At 35.4% G+C, this 19,880-nt stretch overlaps 1 protein-coding gene across 8 annotated transcripts in view; it reads right to left on the reverse strand.

Annotated features, from left to right (window-relative positions):
* Csmd3 (CUB and Sushi multiple domains 3) overlaps positions 1-19,880 on the reverse strand; it is a 1,082,130-nt gene that overhangs the window by 205,805 nt on the left and 856,445 nt on the right. For all 8 annotated transcript variants that reach the window (XM_063257640.1, XM_063257641.1, XM_063257642.1 and 5 more), the window contains one exon: positions 19,469-19,663. In XM_063257640.1, coding sequence (XP_063113710.1) covers positions 19,469-19,663 — 195 coding nt within the window. The remainder of the gene's footprint in view (positions 1-19,468; positions 19,664-19,880) is intronic.

The following is a 19,880-nucleotide window of genomic DNA, read 5'->3' on the forward strand; positions in this document are numbered from 1 at the left end:
GGTTGGTGGAGCCCAAAATAATATTTGTCCCTTTACAGTGAAGTTTTATGTTGGGCTGGTTTTTCTTTTCTTTCCTTTCTTTCCCCTCTCTTTTTTGCAGTCCTGGGTATGAAACTTGGGGTGTCCAGTTTGCTAGAAAAATGGTCTACAGTTGAGCTACATCTTATCTTGACTTTAGTTTTAAAGTGCACTTGAGTTACTATTAGGTTACTGCAAAGAGAGCTGTGACAGTTGGAAACATCAATACTTTTGCTGATTTCTTGGCCAAAATTTAAAAATACAGCAATATATGTAAAAATGCAAAAAAACCCACAAACATTATATTATATTGAGTAACACAGCTATTGAATGTTCTGCCTTTTTTCTTAATATACTGTAAAGGATACTAAATAGTTATAATTAAACACACTATAATTAAAACATGCCAGAAACAACAAATTGACAGTGATAATTATAACCAAGACCACATTTGCTCTCATCATTTATTATTGTCTGAGATTAAAATAGTCAGGTGTGTTCTTATTTCAGCAATGATAACTTTATTCAGCTGATAATGCTCCTGATGAGAGAATCACTCAAAAAATGAGCAGTGTATTTTATCTAAATTTTCTGTCTGATTTTAAAGTGCTCAGAATTAAAATTACAATACTTTGGAAGCACATGACAAAAGCTGTTATCTTTATATTTGGAAAGTGTGAATGGAAATGAGAGCTTCTAACGCAAGTTCAGTTCTGTGACTTAGTCATGAACAACCTGCCAGCCCACATTAACGTGTGTCACTTCGGATTTGCTTCTTATACTTTATTTTGCATAACAGATATTCAGGACAGCTTTTATTAGAAATGTCATTTATAAATGTGAAGGTTTTCCCTTTAAACCAAGAAAATATGTAATACCAAAGTTTAGTACAAAGTGTTGTGTTCTTATGGTAACTAATATGTCAAATCTGTTGTTAGCCATAATTATAAGGTTTGATTTCCTTTTCTTGTCTTTCTTTCTTTCTTTCTTTCTTTCTTTCTTTCTTTCTTTCTTTTTTTCTTTCTCTCTCTTTGTTTTGATTTGTGTGTGTGTGTGTATGTGCAGTGGTCGAGACAGAGATTCACTACCAACCTGGTCTAGAACTCTCTATAGAGCATTGATAGTCTTGGATTTGTAATCCTCCTGCCTCAGCCTCCAAGGTGCTGAGATTACAGGTGTGTGCTACCATGCTTGGCCTCATCATGAGTAGATTGATGATAATAATGCAGAATTCTGTAGTGGCTGACAATAATCGTACATTATCTATCATAATCTGTTTCATATGTATAAAATATAAGTGGAATAATGATTCAGCTAAGTCACCTCCACTCTTTCTCCTAATACTGGTCAGTAGAGGCCTTTTATATTCTCTATCTAGTAGGGAAAAGGATGGCATATATATATATATATATATATATATATATATATCCCTAACAGCAGAATATAAAAGCAAACAAAGACTTTAAATTCTGCCATTGTTTTTGTCTTTTGACATATACTTCATATACTTCTTAAAAATGGCAATTATTTTCTATGTATCCATTATGATACATTAAATATGAAAACACACCTACTCATGGCCATGACTCACATAACACATGAATCCATAGCTTAGTTGCATGTCTGTAGAACATTACACAAGTATGAGAAGAGATGGTCCTGTGAGTGAGTAAGGATGGGATACAGATGAGTAAAAGGAAGAGGGCTATTTTACAGAGGGCATTGGTAAGGTTTGTAAAATTCTCAACATCATACCTGAGCACGGAAAGCTCTCTCACCCTATAACATCTGCTACCATTTTATTAGTGATACTAATGTCTATGTAATTGATTGAATTTAATCATGATTTTAAAGCACTGAAGTAATGCACTTTATTTTTTAATTATTTAAATTTATTGGTACATTTTGGGTATACATAATGATCACATTTATCCAAAAAATTTGTGCCTGTACATGATATATCTTGATTCTTTTTTCCCATTTCCTTGCCCTCCCTTCAGTCCATCTTCCCTTCCTTATAGAATTATACTTTATTCATTTATTTATTGATTTTATTGAATACCAGGGATTGAACTTATTAACACTGAATTAAATCCATGACCCTAGAAGTGTACTTTATATGTAATTATAGAACCAAATTGCATCTGAGGTTTAAACTGTCAAACTTACCTTACTTCTAAAATGCTATCTTCCTTTATTCCGCCTTGCTGACTTGGGGTCCAATCACTGCCTGGTTGCTTCCACTTTCACGTAGCACATCACTTTCCCTCCCTCTTCTCTAATTTTGTATCTAGCACAGTTCAGACTCTCAGCAGATTCTGCATAGGCTTTTCTAATAGATGCCTAGGGCTGCTCATCGCAACTTCATTCCATCATTAATGACTTTTCTACCACACAAACCTTCTCATACGTGCTGCACTTTGGACAGCACATATACATGTAGCAGGCACTGTATTAGATCCTGTTAGCTGATTAAGTGATCTATGAGTGCAAGGTCAAGCTACCATAAAATGACTTTCCACAGTCAGCATGTGAGTCTTCATCTCTAGATGTCCCCACAGAGCTTCATGTGCTTGCATAGGTTGGCTTTGTGGTATGACTGGATCATGCATGTGTGATACCACTGAATCAGTCCATGGATGGGCTTACACCGGGGTGTGAGGTCCGGAGGTGAAGCCTGCTGGGGAGAGGGAGGCTGCTGGGGGGTTCACCGGGAAGGGGCTAATTCCCACCTTGGTCCCTTCATTCCTCTCTGCTTCCTGCTTGACACGTGAGGAGCTCTTTCTCTTCTGCCATGACCATCTTCCATGCTTCCTTGCCTTGAGTCAGCCAACTATGGACTGAAAGGCCTACAAACTATGAGCCAAAACATACCTTTCCTCTTTTAAATTGTGGGTGTGGGTTGTTGAATCTCAGCAATGAGAGTAAGTAAGCAATGAGAGTAAGGTTTGTAAAATACCATGCAGTCTCTCAGAATCACACCTGACCAAGGAAAACTCTCTTGCCATGTAGCATCTGCTACCATTTTATCAGTGATAATATCTATATAATTGATTAAATTTAATCATGATTTTTGAAGCACTGAAGTATTGCCCTTTATTTTTTAATTAAGACAGTATATAACACAGACGTTTTATTTGGTTCAGATTACCCCAGTAAATTTACTTCAATAGTGTGCAGAATCCAGGCAGGTCTTTATTTCTTACTTTTTAATTAATTAATTATTTCATTAATTAATTATTTAGTACCAGGGATTGAACTCATGACCTTGTGCTTGCTAGGCAGGTGCTTATGCCACTTAGCTGAATCCCTGGCCCAAGACATGTCTTTATAAATCTATGTGAACTTATTTTCTTTCTGTGATTAAACTTTTTGCTGCTTCTTTGTTTGATTATCTGGAATCACTATGGCTTTACATTCAGGAACAATACTGTGTGAAAGACATGAGTGAACCTTAAAACATTAGCAGCATAATCAGTGGTATGAAGTTTAAACAACAGGAACACGTCGGTACTGAGTTTCACTGAACAAATGCAAAGTTATGTCTGCCATTATAGTAGCAAATGCATGCTAATCTTTTATTGGACTGGGGCATCATTCATTGAGTAAATGAAAACACCAATCATGTAATTTCTTGTTCTTTCTTATTTTGTTTTTCTATTTACTTTTAAAAATATCTTTGCTGAATTCTTATAATTTCATTCATGTTACTAAATTGTGTCCTAAATTGTGTCCATAATTAGATTGGATAGGCTTGTTTTACTCTTGGATTATGTAGGCAGTATTACAGTTGATATGATTTAGATGGAAAATGTCCCCCATCTCATGTGTTCCAAGGTGGGGACCTTATTCTCATCAGAGAATGAATCCAGAGCTCTCCTCAGTAGCACATATGCTAAGACAGAGAATGAATCCACTTCTGAGTTCATAGCTGACTATGCTGCAGGAGTGGGGCTGGGGGGGGGGGCAGGTCCCTGGGGCTCACCCTTTGCAGGGTCCATCTCTTACTCCAGATCTTGCTCTTTCTGCTTTCGGGCTGCTATGGGATGGGCAACTCTCTCCATCACCCATAATTGGACCCTCTGGAACTCTGTGAAACTGTATGCCAAATAAACCTCTGCTCCTTTACATTTGCAGCATCAGATATTTTGTTCCAGTGTCAGAAAGGCTGATTAATACATGTCAATTCCAGAAAAACCAGAGTATGGATGGTTTTCTAGCCAGCCCATCAAAAATATTTTCCTCCTGTGCTCTGATTAGGGGCATGTATGTGAGACAGAAGAAAGACCAAACAGGAGTAAGTACAGAGATGTTGTACCACTGAATGAAATAGAAGAATATCACACCGCTTACATGGAATAGAAAGTACTTGAATGTTCAAGTGTCTTATAGGCTTTATAATACTTTCAACCTAGCCTTAAACTACTTGCAATTTTACATCTATCTCTTGTGTAGTGTATAATTTATTATCAAATATTCTCTATAATGAAAATTGTATTATGATGTGTAAATTATTCTCAGAAAGCAAGTGAGGTACTTCTGGAAGTAATGACTTCTAATTTAGGTCATAAAGGAGCAATGCAGTGTATTAAGTCAGGAATTTACTAGATGTGACCTGTGATTACTTGAGTTTGAAAGAACTGCTATACCTTATAGAACTGGTTATACCCCTAGCCAATAGCTTAAGCCCTAATACAGCCTGATTGAATATCACAGATCATACATCCTGGTGCAGAATTTGTTTGAAAGTGGTATTTCTCATGGAGCATTTTTTTTTTTTAAATGCAAGGCTTCTTGACCTTAAACTCTCAGATACGAGCATGAGTGCAGACACCCACTGTGTTTCCACAGCTGACATTCAGATTAAAGTTACTTTTATGTCTGTATTATTCACATGTCTAATATTTTATTTTTTACTGCAGTATAAAGTTTTGTTAATAGGCCATGGGCACTTAGGAAGAATAAGTGATCCATTTTCTTCACAGTGTGTGATACATACTCCTAAGTTCTACTTTACTGATTGCATTTGCTATCTTTTCCAATGCCTTTGTTTGATGATCTGACCTCTCTTGTACTGAGGATATTGTATTAATCTATTTGCATATCTTACAGTTTTTGCTATAAAAGTAGTGGGTTTCTAGTGAGTGAATATATAAATATTACATGAATTATGGATTTTAGTATTGTGGAACAGTCCCTTGCAATATTTAATGTTTTAGGCCTTTCTATTTTGTTTGAAATTACTATTGCTGGTGTATTCTCTTATTTTTATCTGGTATATTTTTATTCTCCTTATTTTAGCTGTATAAAATTACTTTATTTTAAATGTCTCTTGTATACAGTATACAGTAGAGACCAGTTTCATAAGGTAAATTAGCAATAATTTTTAATAAGTAAGTTAACTTGTATTTGTTGCATAATTCACATGTTTGATCTTAACTCTCTTGTAATATTGTATAACTATATATATATATATTGTTTTTCTTATGTATTTTCTACAGGTATACAATAACAAATGAATATATATATGTATGAATCTATAGAATATATTTTATATAATATATGTTAACCTTTTATTTTTAAGAGTATATATTTGTGAGGTATAATGGAAAATTATGACACATGTATACATTATACAATTATTAAATAAGACTAATTTTGTTTACCTCACTTAGAGGGTGAACTTCCAGTGTTATTTTATCACAATCATGATAAATACTATCTCAAATTATAAACTATTACACTAATTATCTTATTTATTTTAATCTTTGTTTTCTTTTATATTAGTTTTGATGCATTTATGCTTACTCATTTGGAAAACTGCAAGGATAATACTGCTATAAGTTTTATATTTGTCTACCTAAAAGTAAAAACAAATGAAAATCACTCCCTATTCCTTATGAATTCTGTTCCAATATCACTGTTTTATTACCAGATCTAAGTCCATCACAATGTGGTAGTTAATGGCTTGGAAACTCGTTTCATGACTCAATAAGTCAACTCAGTACGATGTGAGTTTTCACATCTCTCAGTTCACTGATTTCTTGGACTCAACCAGCTGATTTTCCTGGCTAAGAAGACACCACCTTCTCCCTTCAGTAACCGGTGAGATGTGTTTTCCATTAGAAAGTGTGCTCCCAGAGACAGCATGGTATTCTACAGCAGAGGCATATGAGTAACTGTATTCCTTGCACAGATGTTTCATACTGACAACAAATTCTATTCATAATTAGTTTGAGATGTGCATTATTAACCTATCATACCTATTATGGCATTCAGTTTTTACTTTCATTTTTAAAAACTGACATATGTACACTGATAAGGGTTAGCGTTACAGTGTCTCCCAACAGTCTCATCATTCAGAAGTGGCGTTCTGGGAAGGTAATGGGATCATGGATGGGGTTGGTATGCTCATCAGTTGGCTGAGTTCACAGCTGGGAGTGCTGCTAGGCGGTGGAGCCTGGTTGAAGCATAGGTCACTGGGGCAGGATCTGGACTTGTCCCCACCCCTTCCTTTCTCTGTGGTTTTTTCTTCCTCTTTTTACTTTCCAGCCCTCCTCTGCCACACACAGGCTTCTGCCCTACCATTTCTGCTTTGAGCCAGCCAATCATGGACTGAAAACCTTAAAATCATGAGCTGAGAAAAATCTGTCCACCTTTAAATTGCATATCATAGATATCTTTGAGAAAGGGTAGAGGAAATAAAATATGTGGAAAGGAGACAAGAACAAACATAACTTAAAACTGTACTTTTAAAAAGACCACAACTTCTGGAGCCAGGTCAAAATTAGCCAGAGCTACCCATATTGGCATTCCCTTGGTTAATTTACGCTTCTTTTCTTCCAAAGGATCACAGCCTAAATCCCTCAAGAACACTATAAATCCATAAATCAGCTTAGCTGAGAAAAAAGTGAAGAGTAAGAACCTGATCCTAAGATAAAGGAAAAGGTTGAGAAAATTCAAACAATGTTTCATTACCCATTTAAAAACCAACCAAGCAACCAACCTTCAAACAAACAAAAACAGACTGCCCTCATACTTGCAAATTAAGCCAGTACCCTTCTGATTAGTGGCCCACTTTTTCCTAGAGTTTCCACCATCTCAAAACAAGCATCAATCCTCCTAGTTCCAGAAAATAATGTGTCATATTTCTCTGAACACCTCTCCACTTTTGAGTATGTACTTCTAAGTTTCTGTCTAGCAAATCCTTCTTATGCTTTTTACTGATCAGCCCCAGAATTATTCTTCTACATTGGGAATAAGCAAAACTATTTTGTCAGTAAGTGGGTTTAAGTTCTTGGTTATTGATGGGAACCTGAGAACCTCTTCAGAGCATGTCCTGTGTCGCTTTTTCTCACTAATGAAAAATATTTAATATGTTCATATACCGTGAAATTCACCCTCCTGAGGTATAAACTGATTGTTTTTTAGCATATTGCAACTGTACTATTAAATTTCAGAAAAGTTATTGTCTCTCAAACAATACTAGTACTATGAGTGGTTGCTATTTCCTCATCCCCAAGTTACTAAAAATTACTAATCTATAGTTTTGTAATAAAACATATGAAAAGAAAATCCTTTAAGATGATTTGAATTGAATTGTTTTTTAAATGAAAATCTCTTTTATCTTATTTGAGATTTTCCTTTCTGAGTCTTTGCACTTTAGTTTTGATAATCTTGTTATTCTTTATTAAATTGTTTAAAACAACAAATTTATTCCTATGAAAGTGCTTTCAGAAGGAAAAACTTTTTAATAATTTAAGTCACACAAAATTTTCTCACAAGTGTTGCCTTTTTAGGAAATTTTTTCTTGAATTCGGATTTGTTAAAAAAAAATCTCACTGTCCTTAAAATATATTTAGAACAAAGTTTAGCGATTATAATTAAGTATATGTTGGTAGGGGTCTGCAATTAATGCCTGTAACTATCTTCAGGTTACAAGATCTATTAAATCAAAATTTCCATGTCTTGTTACTATTTAGGATATATCTTAATGCCAACAATGCAAAATCTAAATGTAGCTTTAGAATTTTTAAAATAGCTGTCAAAGTAACATTCTAGCATTCTATGATGTTTCTATCTCTGAACAATGTTATCAAAAAGCTAGAATCTTTGCTGCTTTTCATCTAAAGTTCTCTTTCTGGGTGCTTCAGAGGCATAAAGTGGCTAACCAGGTAGTCTATTCAAAGGGAAGGATCAGGACCGGAGTAGGGGTTAGGGCACAGAAAATCCTCTCATTATCCTTTATCTGTTTTTAAGGAGCAGTAATTACTTCCTAGGAGACTCTCAGCAAACGTCTTACTTCCTAGCATGCCTCTCTTTGACAGAATTAAGTTTCTTATTAGCATCAAATTGTTTATGACTATCATTAGATAGAACTGGATTGTGGCTTTACAGCCATTTCTAGAATAGCTGTCAAGTCTACGTTCCACCAGATTAAAGAATCTTTAGAAAGAAATTGTGTTCACCAGTGAGTAAGAATGGAAGTTACATGTGATGGTAAAGGAGAAAGCCAGCAGTTGCAGGCTCAGTTCTACCTTAGCAGGTGTATCTACTGCTGCTTTTATCACGTACAGGCGTCAGACTCTATCCTCTTCGGCCTTTGGGCGTGGGCTCGAGACATTGACTCTGTAAACATCTCCCAGGACTCCAGACTTGGACTGGCTGCAGCCTTCATTCCAAGGCCTCCAACTTCAGGGACTGAACAGACCCTCATATCTTTTGGTTTTCCAGAATGAAGATATTAACAGCATGCTCTGTTCCTGTTTTCTGGGGGTCCTGCCTAAGAATCATGGACAAGCCTTGGAAGAGTCACTAGTTGCAGAAATTGGAACTACAATTTTGTTTGATTTGGTGGGCACTTTCTGGACAGAAGGTCCAGAGCTCTTTAGATTCTAGCCAAGACCCAGGAGGTCTTTGTCCATTCATTCTGTTTATCTACTTTCGAGGGCCGTTACCACCACTGAAGTTGCTGCTGTTGATACTCATGGTGGTGGCTGATGGTACCTTATGGTGGTGTTCATTATTTCTATTCCATTATTCATTTTCTGCATATCCTTCCATTTTTTTTGCACACTGTATCCTTTATACTTAGAGCTTAGCATAGTTTTTTATATAATAGATTGTTAGTAAATACATAGCATGTTAGAAAATAATAGCTTATTATTAGCTAAATGGAAACTCAAAAATTTTAAAAACCATTTGTTTGGGGTTGCATACCAGACTGTAACACTCTGAAATCAGAAAGAGTTCAGTCGTGCCTCACTATCTACTAACTGAAAGGCCAGGGAAGAAAAGGAAATACAAACTGGAACTGGAAAAGAAAATTATCTGTTAGAACAAGTATATAAAATAGGCTTCTATAAAATGAACTAGGGTACTGTCATGAATAATTCCAGAATTTTATGAATGCAACATACTGAGAGGCATTGCTACAGCCTTGGGAAGACGAACTAAGCTCATCAATTCCATGAATTTAGAGGAAAAAAAAAAAAAAAAAAACCGAGCAGGAATAGCTGCATTATCTGGCATACACCATTCCTGAGAGAGGGACTCCTTAAGGGACACCGTTGCTCTCTAGGTGGCTCTCATGACTTGCTTTTCTCTGTTAATTTTCCCTAAAAGAGCATGAACAGCACTTCGTGTTTCATCCTAAGGAAAACTGTAGCTACCTCAGCTCAGCTTTCTTGCAAGGCTGTTCTAGCAACACTGTTCATCTTGTGAAGGTCAGCCTGAATGTGATAGTCTACTCCTCTGTGCTCCTAAATCTTCCAAAAGTTCAAGGAGGAAACAAATGCAACAGTACTAGCAAAAAGGAGGGAAACATGGCCTTCATATCTATGTCTTTATAATTCAGGGGCAATTGATCCATGAATTTGATGGGAAAGGAAATGCCTATATCTTCTCAAGATCCTAAATGAATTTTTTTCTAACTGAATCTCAGTGATTCCTTTAATTATGAACACAGTAACAAAGAATCATGGAAGTAGAAGTACTTGGGTCTTTCTCACTAAGAGAAATCACATAGATTTTCATATTACACTATAAGCACTGTAGATACTTCAATATATTAATCATTAATCCTGCTTTTAGAACTTCTAATTATATACATCAAAACAGTTTCTTTTTCAGCAATAGTTTTATGTACTTTGATAGCTATCTTCAAATATAATAGTTTCTTCTTAAAGAATATCTGCTTTATTTTTATCTTACACACTCAAAAAAGCATAATTCTTTATGAGCCTGTAAATTATCATATGCACAAAGAGTTTAGATGCCTGTGTTCTATTTATGTTACTTAAAAGCCACATTGCTTTTTTTCTTTGTCTTTCTTAATTGTTATAGGCAGCAACCTTAAATAGAACTTTATATGCAGTCAGAGGGAGACTGGCCTCTCAAGGAAGTCTGCAGCAAAAAATAAAAACATCAGAATTGTGGGTGGAGGTGCATCTAAAGAAGACCAGGCTTCAAGATAAAGACACAGTGATCAGGCTTCCACACCTCCCTAAGGGATAAGTAGGAACTTAGCACATGTGTTCCAGTAAAGTCCAGATAGCCATCAGTCACTCAAGTTGGTGACTATAACATCAGACTTACCCCATCGCACAGCACAGATGTCTTTGTTCTCTGCATGTATCCTTACTAAATGACCTACTTCCTCCTGGATCGTTATTAGCCAAGCAGCTATACTTACTTGTGATCCTCTAGACTGATTAGAATGTGACCCACGTTGTATTCACGTAGTGATTTTGCTGCATAAATGGCCTCTGACAAAGGACCTCAGTGACAACCCACTTCCAGGATCCCTTCTGTCCTCCAGGGGCTACTCCTGTTCCTCAATAAACCTTTCCTAGTCCTACCCTCCTTTGTCCTTTGGAATTAATTCTTTGATTGCAGGGGACAGAAACTCAGCATATCTGACATCTAGCAGGTCAGGAGTTATATTTTCCCCCATATCGCTGTCTCGCAAGACAGTTTTGCTTAGAGATTGTTGTTTGGGCCTAAGAGGTTCTAGAAAATATTAATCACACTGGAGGATCTTTTCTTGCTTTGCAATCGTCCATTTTTCTAACAGAGTAGAACAGTTCTTCCCTGAACCAGAAAGGTCCCAAAATTCAGTCTTTGAACATGGAAAGAAATATCCAGTCTTAAGGTTACCATAGAACCACAGCCTAAATACGGATTGACTTTCTGTGCTTACTCTCCTTTATGCTTCAGCCTAACTTACTAGATTTGTTTTGAGATAAGAAATTAAATTCTTTGTTGCAAAGGGAACTCTTTTATCTTCTTTTAATTTCTAGATCTCCCTTAGGAATTTTAAAGTGGATGGTTTGCTGATTGGAATGTAAATATATGCTATTACAATTTTTATTTGTTTAACAAAGTAAAGAAAAGCAATGTAGTTCCCTCCTTAGGCCTGTTTCCTTGAGAACATAACTAATAGGTCTGACTTTCTGATGTTTTAATGTAAGATTGCTAGTCTCTGACCACTGCACTGATAAACACATACAGTACTTTTCCAATTATCAGAAGTCCTCACATGAGATGTGCAGGAGACAAGGTACATCAATTGGTCTCAAGGAAAAACAAAAATTTTTAAATTGTTCTTTCTTTGAATTTACTGTATGAATCTGTGCAACTTTTTGTCCAGTGAAGCATCTTTTCAAGACATGTAATGAGTACTGCATACGTTGAAGCAATAATGAAATTGTTTTCTTTTTTTGGTTTTGTAAAATGATTTCTGTTATTAGGATTTTTATTTGCTCCACAGAAATTAAGGCTTGGCTACCCGTAGATTTCATATCTTATTACTTTAATACTACTTAAACTTGCCATGATTTCTATAGTCACAATTACATACTTTATTCTCTTCAATTACTACAAAGTAAAACAATAATGGGAGTGATTTAGCTTTCTTTATGAAATCTTATTTTTCTACTTGCAAAACTGGCAATGCATGAGGAAGGTACATCTGATGTGTGATTTAAATACACGCTACATGCTAGTGGGCAGTCGAGGACATCTTAACATGAAGCCATATGACTGTCCTTTTGGAGACGTAGTTTAAATATTGGGTAACAAGAAAATATGCTATGAATAATAAGCATTGATTACATTAAATTGTTTTTGTAGAGACACACTCCATAGCATACTCCAGAACCACAGCAGCAGGAATTTATTTATAAAAATGTTAATGATCTCTAGAGTAGTCTGCCCGAGGCCAACTGGAGAGATAATGTATGTAAAAGTGTCTGGAAAATAGCAGTTGCTAAATAACATTAGCTTTTCTTCCTGTTTCCTTTTAAATAATAGTTTTCCTTCTATTATATGAAAATTAAGTGTGTTTTGGTCTTATCCCAACTCTGTCTAAAATTTTGAATAAAATTACTATGCACTGCTGATAAAAGGCAGACATATTTGATGATGCTCAGAAATAATTTACAACTAGTCTTTGTTTTATGAATCTTTTATCTGTATGTTTTAATTATATCACACATTTAAATGACATCAAATCCTAAATGGCTCAGTCTGTTAGAACAGATAATCTTGATATGCATTCATAATACATTGGGGTGTTAGATTTGTTTCACATACCAAGAGACTTGCAAACCTGAAGGACATTTGGAATAAGTATTTTAGCTCACATGAAGTCATGCCATGTGAACAGACGATCTGAGAATAACAATTTTAGTTATGTACATCTTTAAATACACAAGCAATATAATTTTATTAAAAGCAGGTCATATATAAAGTTACTGCTATAAGGTTACTCTGAAGCTGGAAAGATACAATTATGAAATAGACTCTTCTGGCTGGTTTCAAAACTTTCTCTTCAGTTGTTTGGATAATTGTGCTCTGTTTTTAAATATATCATTATCCTTATAGTGGGAGGGTGAACAGAGAATGGTGCTAGTTGAGTCTGAAATAATTATTTTAATATATTTGTGTTTACACACTTCGAACTGACTTAGAAGTCACTAGTGATGGTGCTACTTATTTTCCTGCATAATTGGATGCTTTTATTTGCATGAATGAAACATAGGTGTTTGGAATAATGTTACATCTTATCAAAAGAGTAGCTAGCACAGTTAAGGATATCTATTGAGCCTTTCAGATTCTGTCCAAAGTTATATTTTAAAATGTATTTAAATGAAAAATTATGTCAGTTTTTGCAATAATTTATTTTTCTATAATCCTCCTACATAGCATGAAGTAAGATTTCAGAAGTAAATAGAACTCATTTGTAAAACACTGAACAAACTTCTATTGTTTGAATGCCTCCTCCTAAATTTCGGTGCTAGAAATTTGATCCTTAATGCAACTGCATTGAGAGTCAGGCCTTGAAGAGCTGATTAGGTCATGAGGGCTCTCTCTGCCCTTGTGAAGTGATGGCGCTACCGTGTTACCAGGTGAGTCACCACAGGAGTGGGTTTCTGACAAAAGGATCACTTTCCCCTCCCCCTCCCTTCCCACCTCCTCCCTGCCCCTCTCCTTTCCTCCTTCTGCCCTCTTCTCCCTCCATTCCCCTCTCTCCTCTGCCTTCTACCACTGGGTCATGCAGTGAGAAGGCCCATGCCAAATGTTGGCCCCTCAACCTCTCGCTTCCCAGCCTTTAGAACTCTAAGAAAGAAATCTGTTCTCTATAAATTACTCAAGCATTCTCTTAAAGAGCACAAACTGGACTGATAGAATAACTGAAATATTCTAGAAATTCTTAGGCTCTACAGATAGTAAAAGCTCAATACATTGTCCTTTGAATTAACCAGGCTACCTATAGGGCTGTGGTCAAAACTAGATCCACAGTAAGAACACCAGGTAAATGTGACTTTGTCAAGTGAGTGGATCTCTCTCCATTTCTCTCTCTCTCTCTCTCTCTCTCTCTCTCTCTCTCTCTCTCTGTTTGTTTCATTTGTGAAATGAGAATATAAACACTTCCTTCTTCATGAACTTGTGCTGGGATAGGACACACACACTTTGCATCTCCAAAGGAGGCTAATATTATGAAAGTTGGTCCCGCCACTCAGTAGCTCATCAAATTGTAAACTTTTTAAGAGCAAGCCCCATTTCAAATTATGTTTTTATCCTGAATAGTTACTGAAGGACTAGGAACACAACTGGTACTTTGGAAAATTCTGGGGGAGAAAAAATGAAAAAAGGATGTGATCACCTCTATGGAATAGCTGATAGGCTAGTGGGTCTTAAAATAGTCCAAATATATGTTTATTCTTAGGATCATACAGCTGCCTGTTAATTTCAATGTTCTTATTGATACTATGGATAGTACTCTGAAATTTAGTGATATATAGTACTTTGCAAGATTCTGGGGTTCTCAAAGTACCTGAGACTTTACATATATCAGAAAAATCTTTACTGAGGGTACATGACTACAGATTAAGATATGAAAATTGATTCTTTTCTCGGAGATCTGGAGAGCAAAGTACTTAAAAAGGAAAACTACATATATCTTCCTTTTAATAAGAAGATAAATAAACCAGGCATGACGGCAAACACCTGTAATCTTAGCATTTGGGAGGCTGAGATAGGAGTATTGCTGTGAGTTTGAAGTCAGTCTGGGCTACACAGTGAGTTCAAGGCCAACCTGAACTATATAATAAGACCCTGTCTAAAACAAATACAAAAACAAAAACAAAAATGCTAAGGATAAACAAACAAACAAAAAAAGACAAGTAGTTAAATGTATGAAAAAGCTGTCCAAGAGCCAGGCGTTCTGTTGCAAGCCTATAATCCTAGCACTAGGGAACCTGAGACAGAAGGATCATTGCAAGTTCAAGACCAGCCTGAACTACAAAGTAAGCCTTAGGCCAGCCCAAACAGCACAGTGATACTGTCTCAAAAAGACAAACAAACAAACAAAAACGAAAAGCAGAGGAAGAAAGAAAGAAAGAAAGAAAGCAAGCAAGCAAGCCACGGAGCTGGGAAAAACTGTTCCAGGCCAATGGAACAACAAACTCAGGCTCTGAGACTTAACTGTGATGAGTGTTGTGAAGGAACTGGAGGTTCCCAGTGTTGCTCAGAGTGCAGCGGAGGAGACAGCAGGACCAAAATTGTACAGTGAAACCTTTGGGGTTTATTCTGATTTAGGAAACCATGTGTGGGCTGTTAGTAAATGCTTTATAGTATGATGCATGCTTTAAAAATTCCTGCTGTGTTCAGAAAATTCCATAATGGGAATAGGGAAGGAAAGAGCCAGTTAGCAGATTGCCCAATCAGTAAGGCTGTCTGGGTGCTCTGGATTAGGGGTGAACTGTGTCTTTGGGCAAAATAAATCAATGTGACATGATGGGGTGGAAATACATCAAGTGGTTAGTATTGGGGAGGAAATGTGGGATCTGTCAGTATGTAGCTGACCATGGGTAGACTGTAGATAAGACCTATATGTGACCAAAGGAAATTCAAATATGATTTAATTACTGTGTTGTCTTTCTAAATGTCACTTTCTGTTTTACCTGTTGTCTTTTTTAAAAAATTAAATATGAAAAGAGAAATGACACGTGTCTGGGCAAGGCAGCACATGCCTGTAATGCTGGCACTCAAGAATCTGGGGAAGGAAGATGCCCAAGAGTGTAGGCCGGCCTGAACTACAAGGCAAGCCCCTGTCCCAAAAGCAAACAGAGAAACAAATGACAGTAAAAAAGGCTACGCTACTTCTACCTTAATCCAGTATGCCTGTTAACAACTAAATTAACAGTTTCAGCAACTGCCATGTAAAATGAGAAGGTTAAAAAAAACGTTATTTTCTAAATTCAAAATTGCACAGTAAATTGTAGAGATTTGCCATTTTGTTATCATTTAATTTATGTGACATTCTTGTGAGATAAATTGCAGTTTCTCATCACAGAACAGGATTTATGACAGGATACAATCATTTTGGATCTACTTCTGACAAACATAATCTCCCCACTGTCCAATTTAAACTCTTCATAGTATTTTCTCCAGCGTTAACATGTACAACTAATCCTAAACAGTGATAAGAGCCTACCCTCTAACGGAGTTAAAACTTCGTAAATTCTTAGGGTTCAGTTCAAGTTCACGAATATTTACCAAACGCCCATTTGTATAGGTTTGTGTGTCACATGCTAAACAGGAGTATGTTCCCATTATTTCGTGGAAACTGTGCTCTTCTAGAGTGAAACTAAAAGCAACTTTAAAAGAAAATGCAATATATGGTTGTGTAAAGTCAGAAGCACACTTATTTTTACATTAAAAAAGTGATAGTGTAAATGCTCTGTGTTCCATCCCCAGCACAATGGTAAATGAATTCATAATAAATAAAATAATAAAAAGTAAATAAATAGATGAATACTTTTTTTCTTATTTTGATATTTAGGAATTAGAGTCTCATAGTCAAACCCATACTTTGGTGCTTTAAAGCAAAGCTCTGCTCTTGGAGACCTTGATCAGGATCCCTGCTGTGGAAAAAGACCCAGCATGAAAAACAACAGAGGATTCCCAAACTAATTCTCAAACCCTGATTAAACTAGAAGTAGAAGCACAAGCGTTTTAACACATCAGACAGCCAATCACCAGAATAATCAAAAGTGATACAACTTCAGTACGCTGAGGAGAGGAGTGCTGGCCTTCACATAACTTTCTTTTATATCAGGAAATCAGTAGAGAATAACCTAGGGTTTTATGAAGAACAATTAGAAACTACAAGAGGAATCAGCTCCTGCAGCACCACTGTGTAGCATTTAAGTCATTTTGTGTTTATTTTCTTAGTAGTAATTATATGTATACTGTACTTAGATAAGAAATAACACCTACGTGGCTATGTGATGCAGTGCATGTCTTGCACATGTGAGGTACCCTGTTCAATCCTCAACACCACAAACAAACAACTGTGTGTATATGTATATATATGAATTTGCCTTACAAATAAGGAGTTTATCTTTCTGAACAATATTCTTTTGGCTCTATTCACAGGCTTTAAACACTAAGTTTTTATTCTTTTTTATGTTAACTTATTACATAGATGAAAGCTATTCCATCCTGTATATTGTTACTGAGAGGTTAAACTATTAGATATATGTGATGGTGACAATGATACTGAAATGTACTAAGCTTTCTTCCGTGTGTGACAGTAATAGTCACAGAAAGTACCGTTTTACAATGATTCCTCAATGTAGTTTTCTCGGTGACCTCACAGATTCATACTCTCATCCCATGATTCGGTGTGCGGTGATACCTCAGTACTTGTTGTTAATTAGCTCCAGGAAACACAGCAGCTACCAAAAGTGACAAGTACCAAGCAAATGGTTTTGCTTAGAAAGGGAAGCAAGTCATTAGGATATATCAGTATTTATAAGGCACTTTACTAAACCCTCTGTATGTGCTGTTTATTAACTGACTTTTCATAATAATAAATTGAATTGACAAGTGTCCATGCATTTGTAAAGAATTAAAAATCAAAGCTCTGTTTGCCTCAGGTCATACAGTCAAAGGATTCAAATTCAGTCCTGCCCTGCTCAAAACTGTCTAGGTACATCTATGCAGGCAACATTAAGTTACTTAACTGCACAAAATTGATAAGATGAAATCATGGTTTAGAAGATTTGTGTGTATATATAATGTGTACATACAAATATAATGCAGTTGATATTTCTATGATAAATGAAATCCTCATTTCCTCCAATATAGAATAAATAAAATTATTGTTAGTACGTATGTTGTCATGAATGTATACTATTTTTTTGCGTTCCTGACTTTCTCAGATTTTTCCTTCTTATGGCTCTAAACTGTAAGACAATAGTGATCATTGTCTTCAGTTTCATTGAAACTGCCATGCTATCATAAATTTTGGAAGAATTACACCTCAAACAGTCGTTTGTTTTCTCTTTTGAATCAGAATAAAATTGTTATTTTCTGTTAAAGGAAGTCATCAATACAAAACAAGAATCAATCGGTTATTCTGCAATTGGTGAACAAATTTAATAAATTTCCACTATTGTTTTATTTGTTTTAACAATATTTTGAAGCATGGAATTTCAATTATTCCCAGTTTGGAGTTGAGAGAAAATAAGCTCAGAAAGATGAAATGACTTATGAAAGTCAGAAGTTGTGCAAAAAAAGTCCTCATAAATGCATGCCTTTTACAATGAGGAAAGGATATATTATGCATCAGTCACTTAAAATCTAAAGTCCATACTTTATCAGATCAATTTTGTTGTAGGTTTCTTACTGAAATCCATAGTAACAAATATGCTCTATATCATGGCCCAGTAAAAACAAACACAAACACAAAATGAACGCATATATATATATATATATATATATATATACATACATATACATATGTGTATTTACATTTGCTGAATTTTATTCATTTTTGTATATACAATTGCAAAAAGTCAATAAAATAATATTTTCCAGTACTGTGTTTATTGAATTACAATATTTTTCTCAAGTTTTTACTTTAATTCTAATCTAATTGAATTGAATTCTACTTCTACTATAAAACTGCTGGTGATAACCCAAAGCATCGATTTTGTGACTCACTGGTGCACAGATTGGATAGCTAGTTCTTAGAAGTGTATATTCTTTTGTATTCCTTTTAGATAAAGATTTATCACTAGTACTGATTATTTTATTTTATATATAGTATGAGTTTTCAGTAGACAAAATCCACATTTAGGTATATATGTGTGATATTTCATATTATTATTAATGGCTCTCTCCTCTCTATTCACTCCCTTTCTTCTGGCTCTAAATCCCCTTTCTCCATTTTTATTATTATTTTTAGTGCCTGTCTGTGACATAAGATATTTTCATTCATTGTATGAGTATTTAGTTCATATGTATAACACATGTACTTTACACAATATTCTTGAGAAGACTGAATTAAATGACATTTATCTAATTATGTTGAAATCTCAGTTTCACAGTTCTTGCTGTTCATTCATATGGCAAATATTTTATGCACACGTAATGACTTCAAGAACTCTAAATTCTAAAGTCTCATAAATGAACAAGAGAGAAAGTACTTTTGCTTTGGGAGAACTCTGCAACTGTAATAGGCACATTGCTCTGGAGATACCTGGAAATATGAACACTTTTGCAAATATGAACACTTTTGCAAGGTCATTTTTAATTCAATTTGTTTTTCAAAAACTTGATAAAATATCCTCATTGCTTATACATCACTTGTAGGTGGTAATTTCAATGTTTTTTTTATAATAAACTTTTTTCTCTTAAAAGCACTAGATTTTTTAAATCAGTATTTGTTTGGAATGCAACATAATCATACTTGTTTTAAGGAATTGGTACATGTGTACGACATATCTTGATCATTTTGATTCCTTTATCCCATTCCTTTCCCTCCTTTTTCCCTCTCCCCCCAAACCCCTTCCTCATGTCCAAGTTTGCTCTAAAATCCAGAAATAGCTATAAGTATTTCTTCTAATAATAAAGCCTCAGCAAATGTGTTTCTTACCATGACAGCTTGGTAGGGCTCTGTTCCATCCAGGTCTTCCATCATCTCCCATGATACAGGTCAGTGTTGAATATCCTTGAAGAACGTAGCCAGCATCACAATAATAGGTGACAGTTGACCCTAATTTATAATCCATTCCAAGCCTGGTGCCATTCATTATGTTGCCTGGATCAAAGCAGGACTCCCGCAGTTTTGCTGTAAAGCCATGAGATGTGATATCAATTGCTTCAAAATACTACTTTACTGAAACTTTTAGGATATATTAATTTCTTCTTTTAAACTAGAAGAGAAAGCACCAACACTTTTTCTCTCTGTTGAGAACTCAACTAATCAAATAGCCCTTAACTCCACATGCAGTTTTGTTAACATACTGATTAGTAACAGGTATCCTCATTAAAATAAGTCTCTGAGC

The sequence above is a fragment of the Cavia porcellus genome, unplaced genomic scaffold (genome assembly GCF_034190915.1).
Source record: "Cavia porcellus strain 051 isolate PalLab524CR breed Dunkin Hartley unplaced genomic scaffold, mCavPor4.1 scaffold_10, whole genome shotgun sequence".
NCBI classification, from domain to species: Eukaryota; Metazoa; Chordata; class Mammalia; order Rodentia; family Caviidae; genus Cavia; species Cavia porcellus.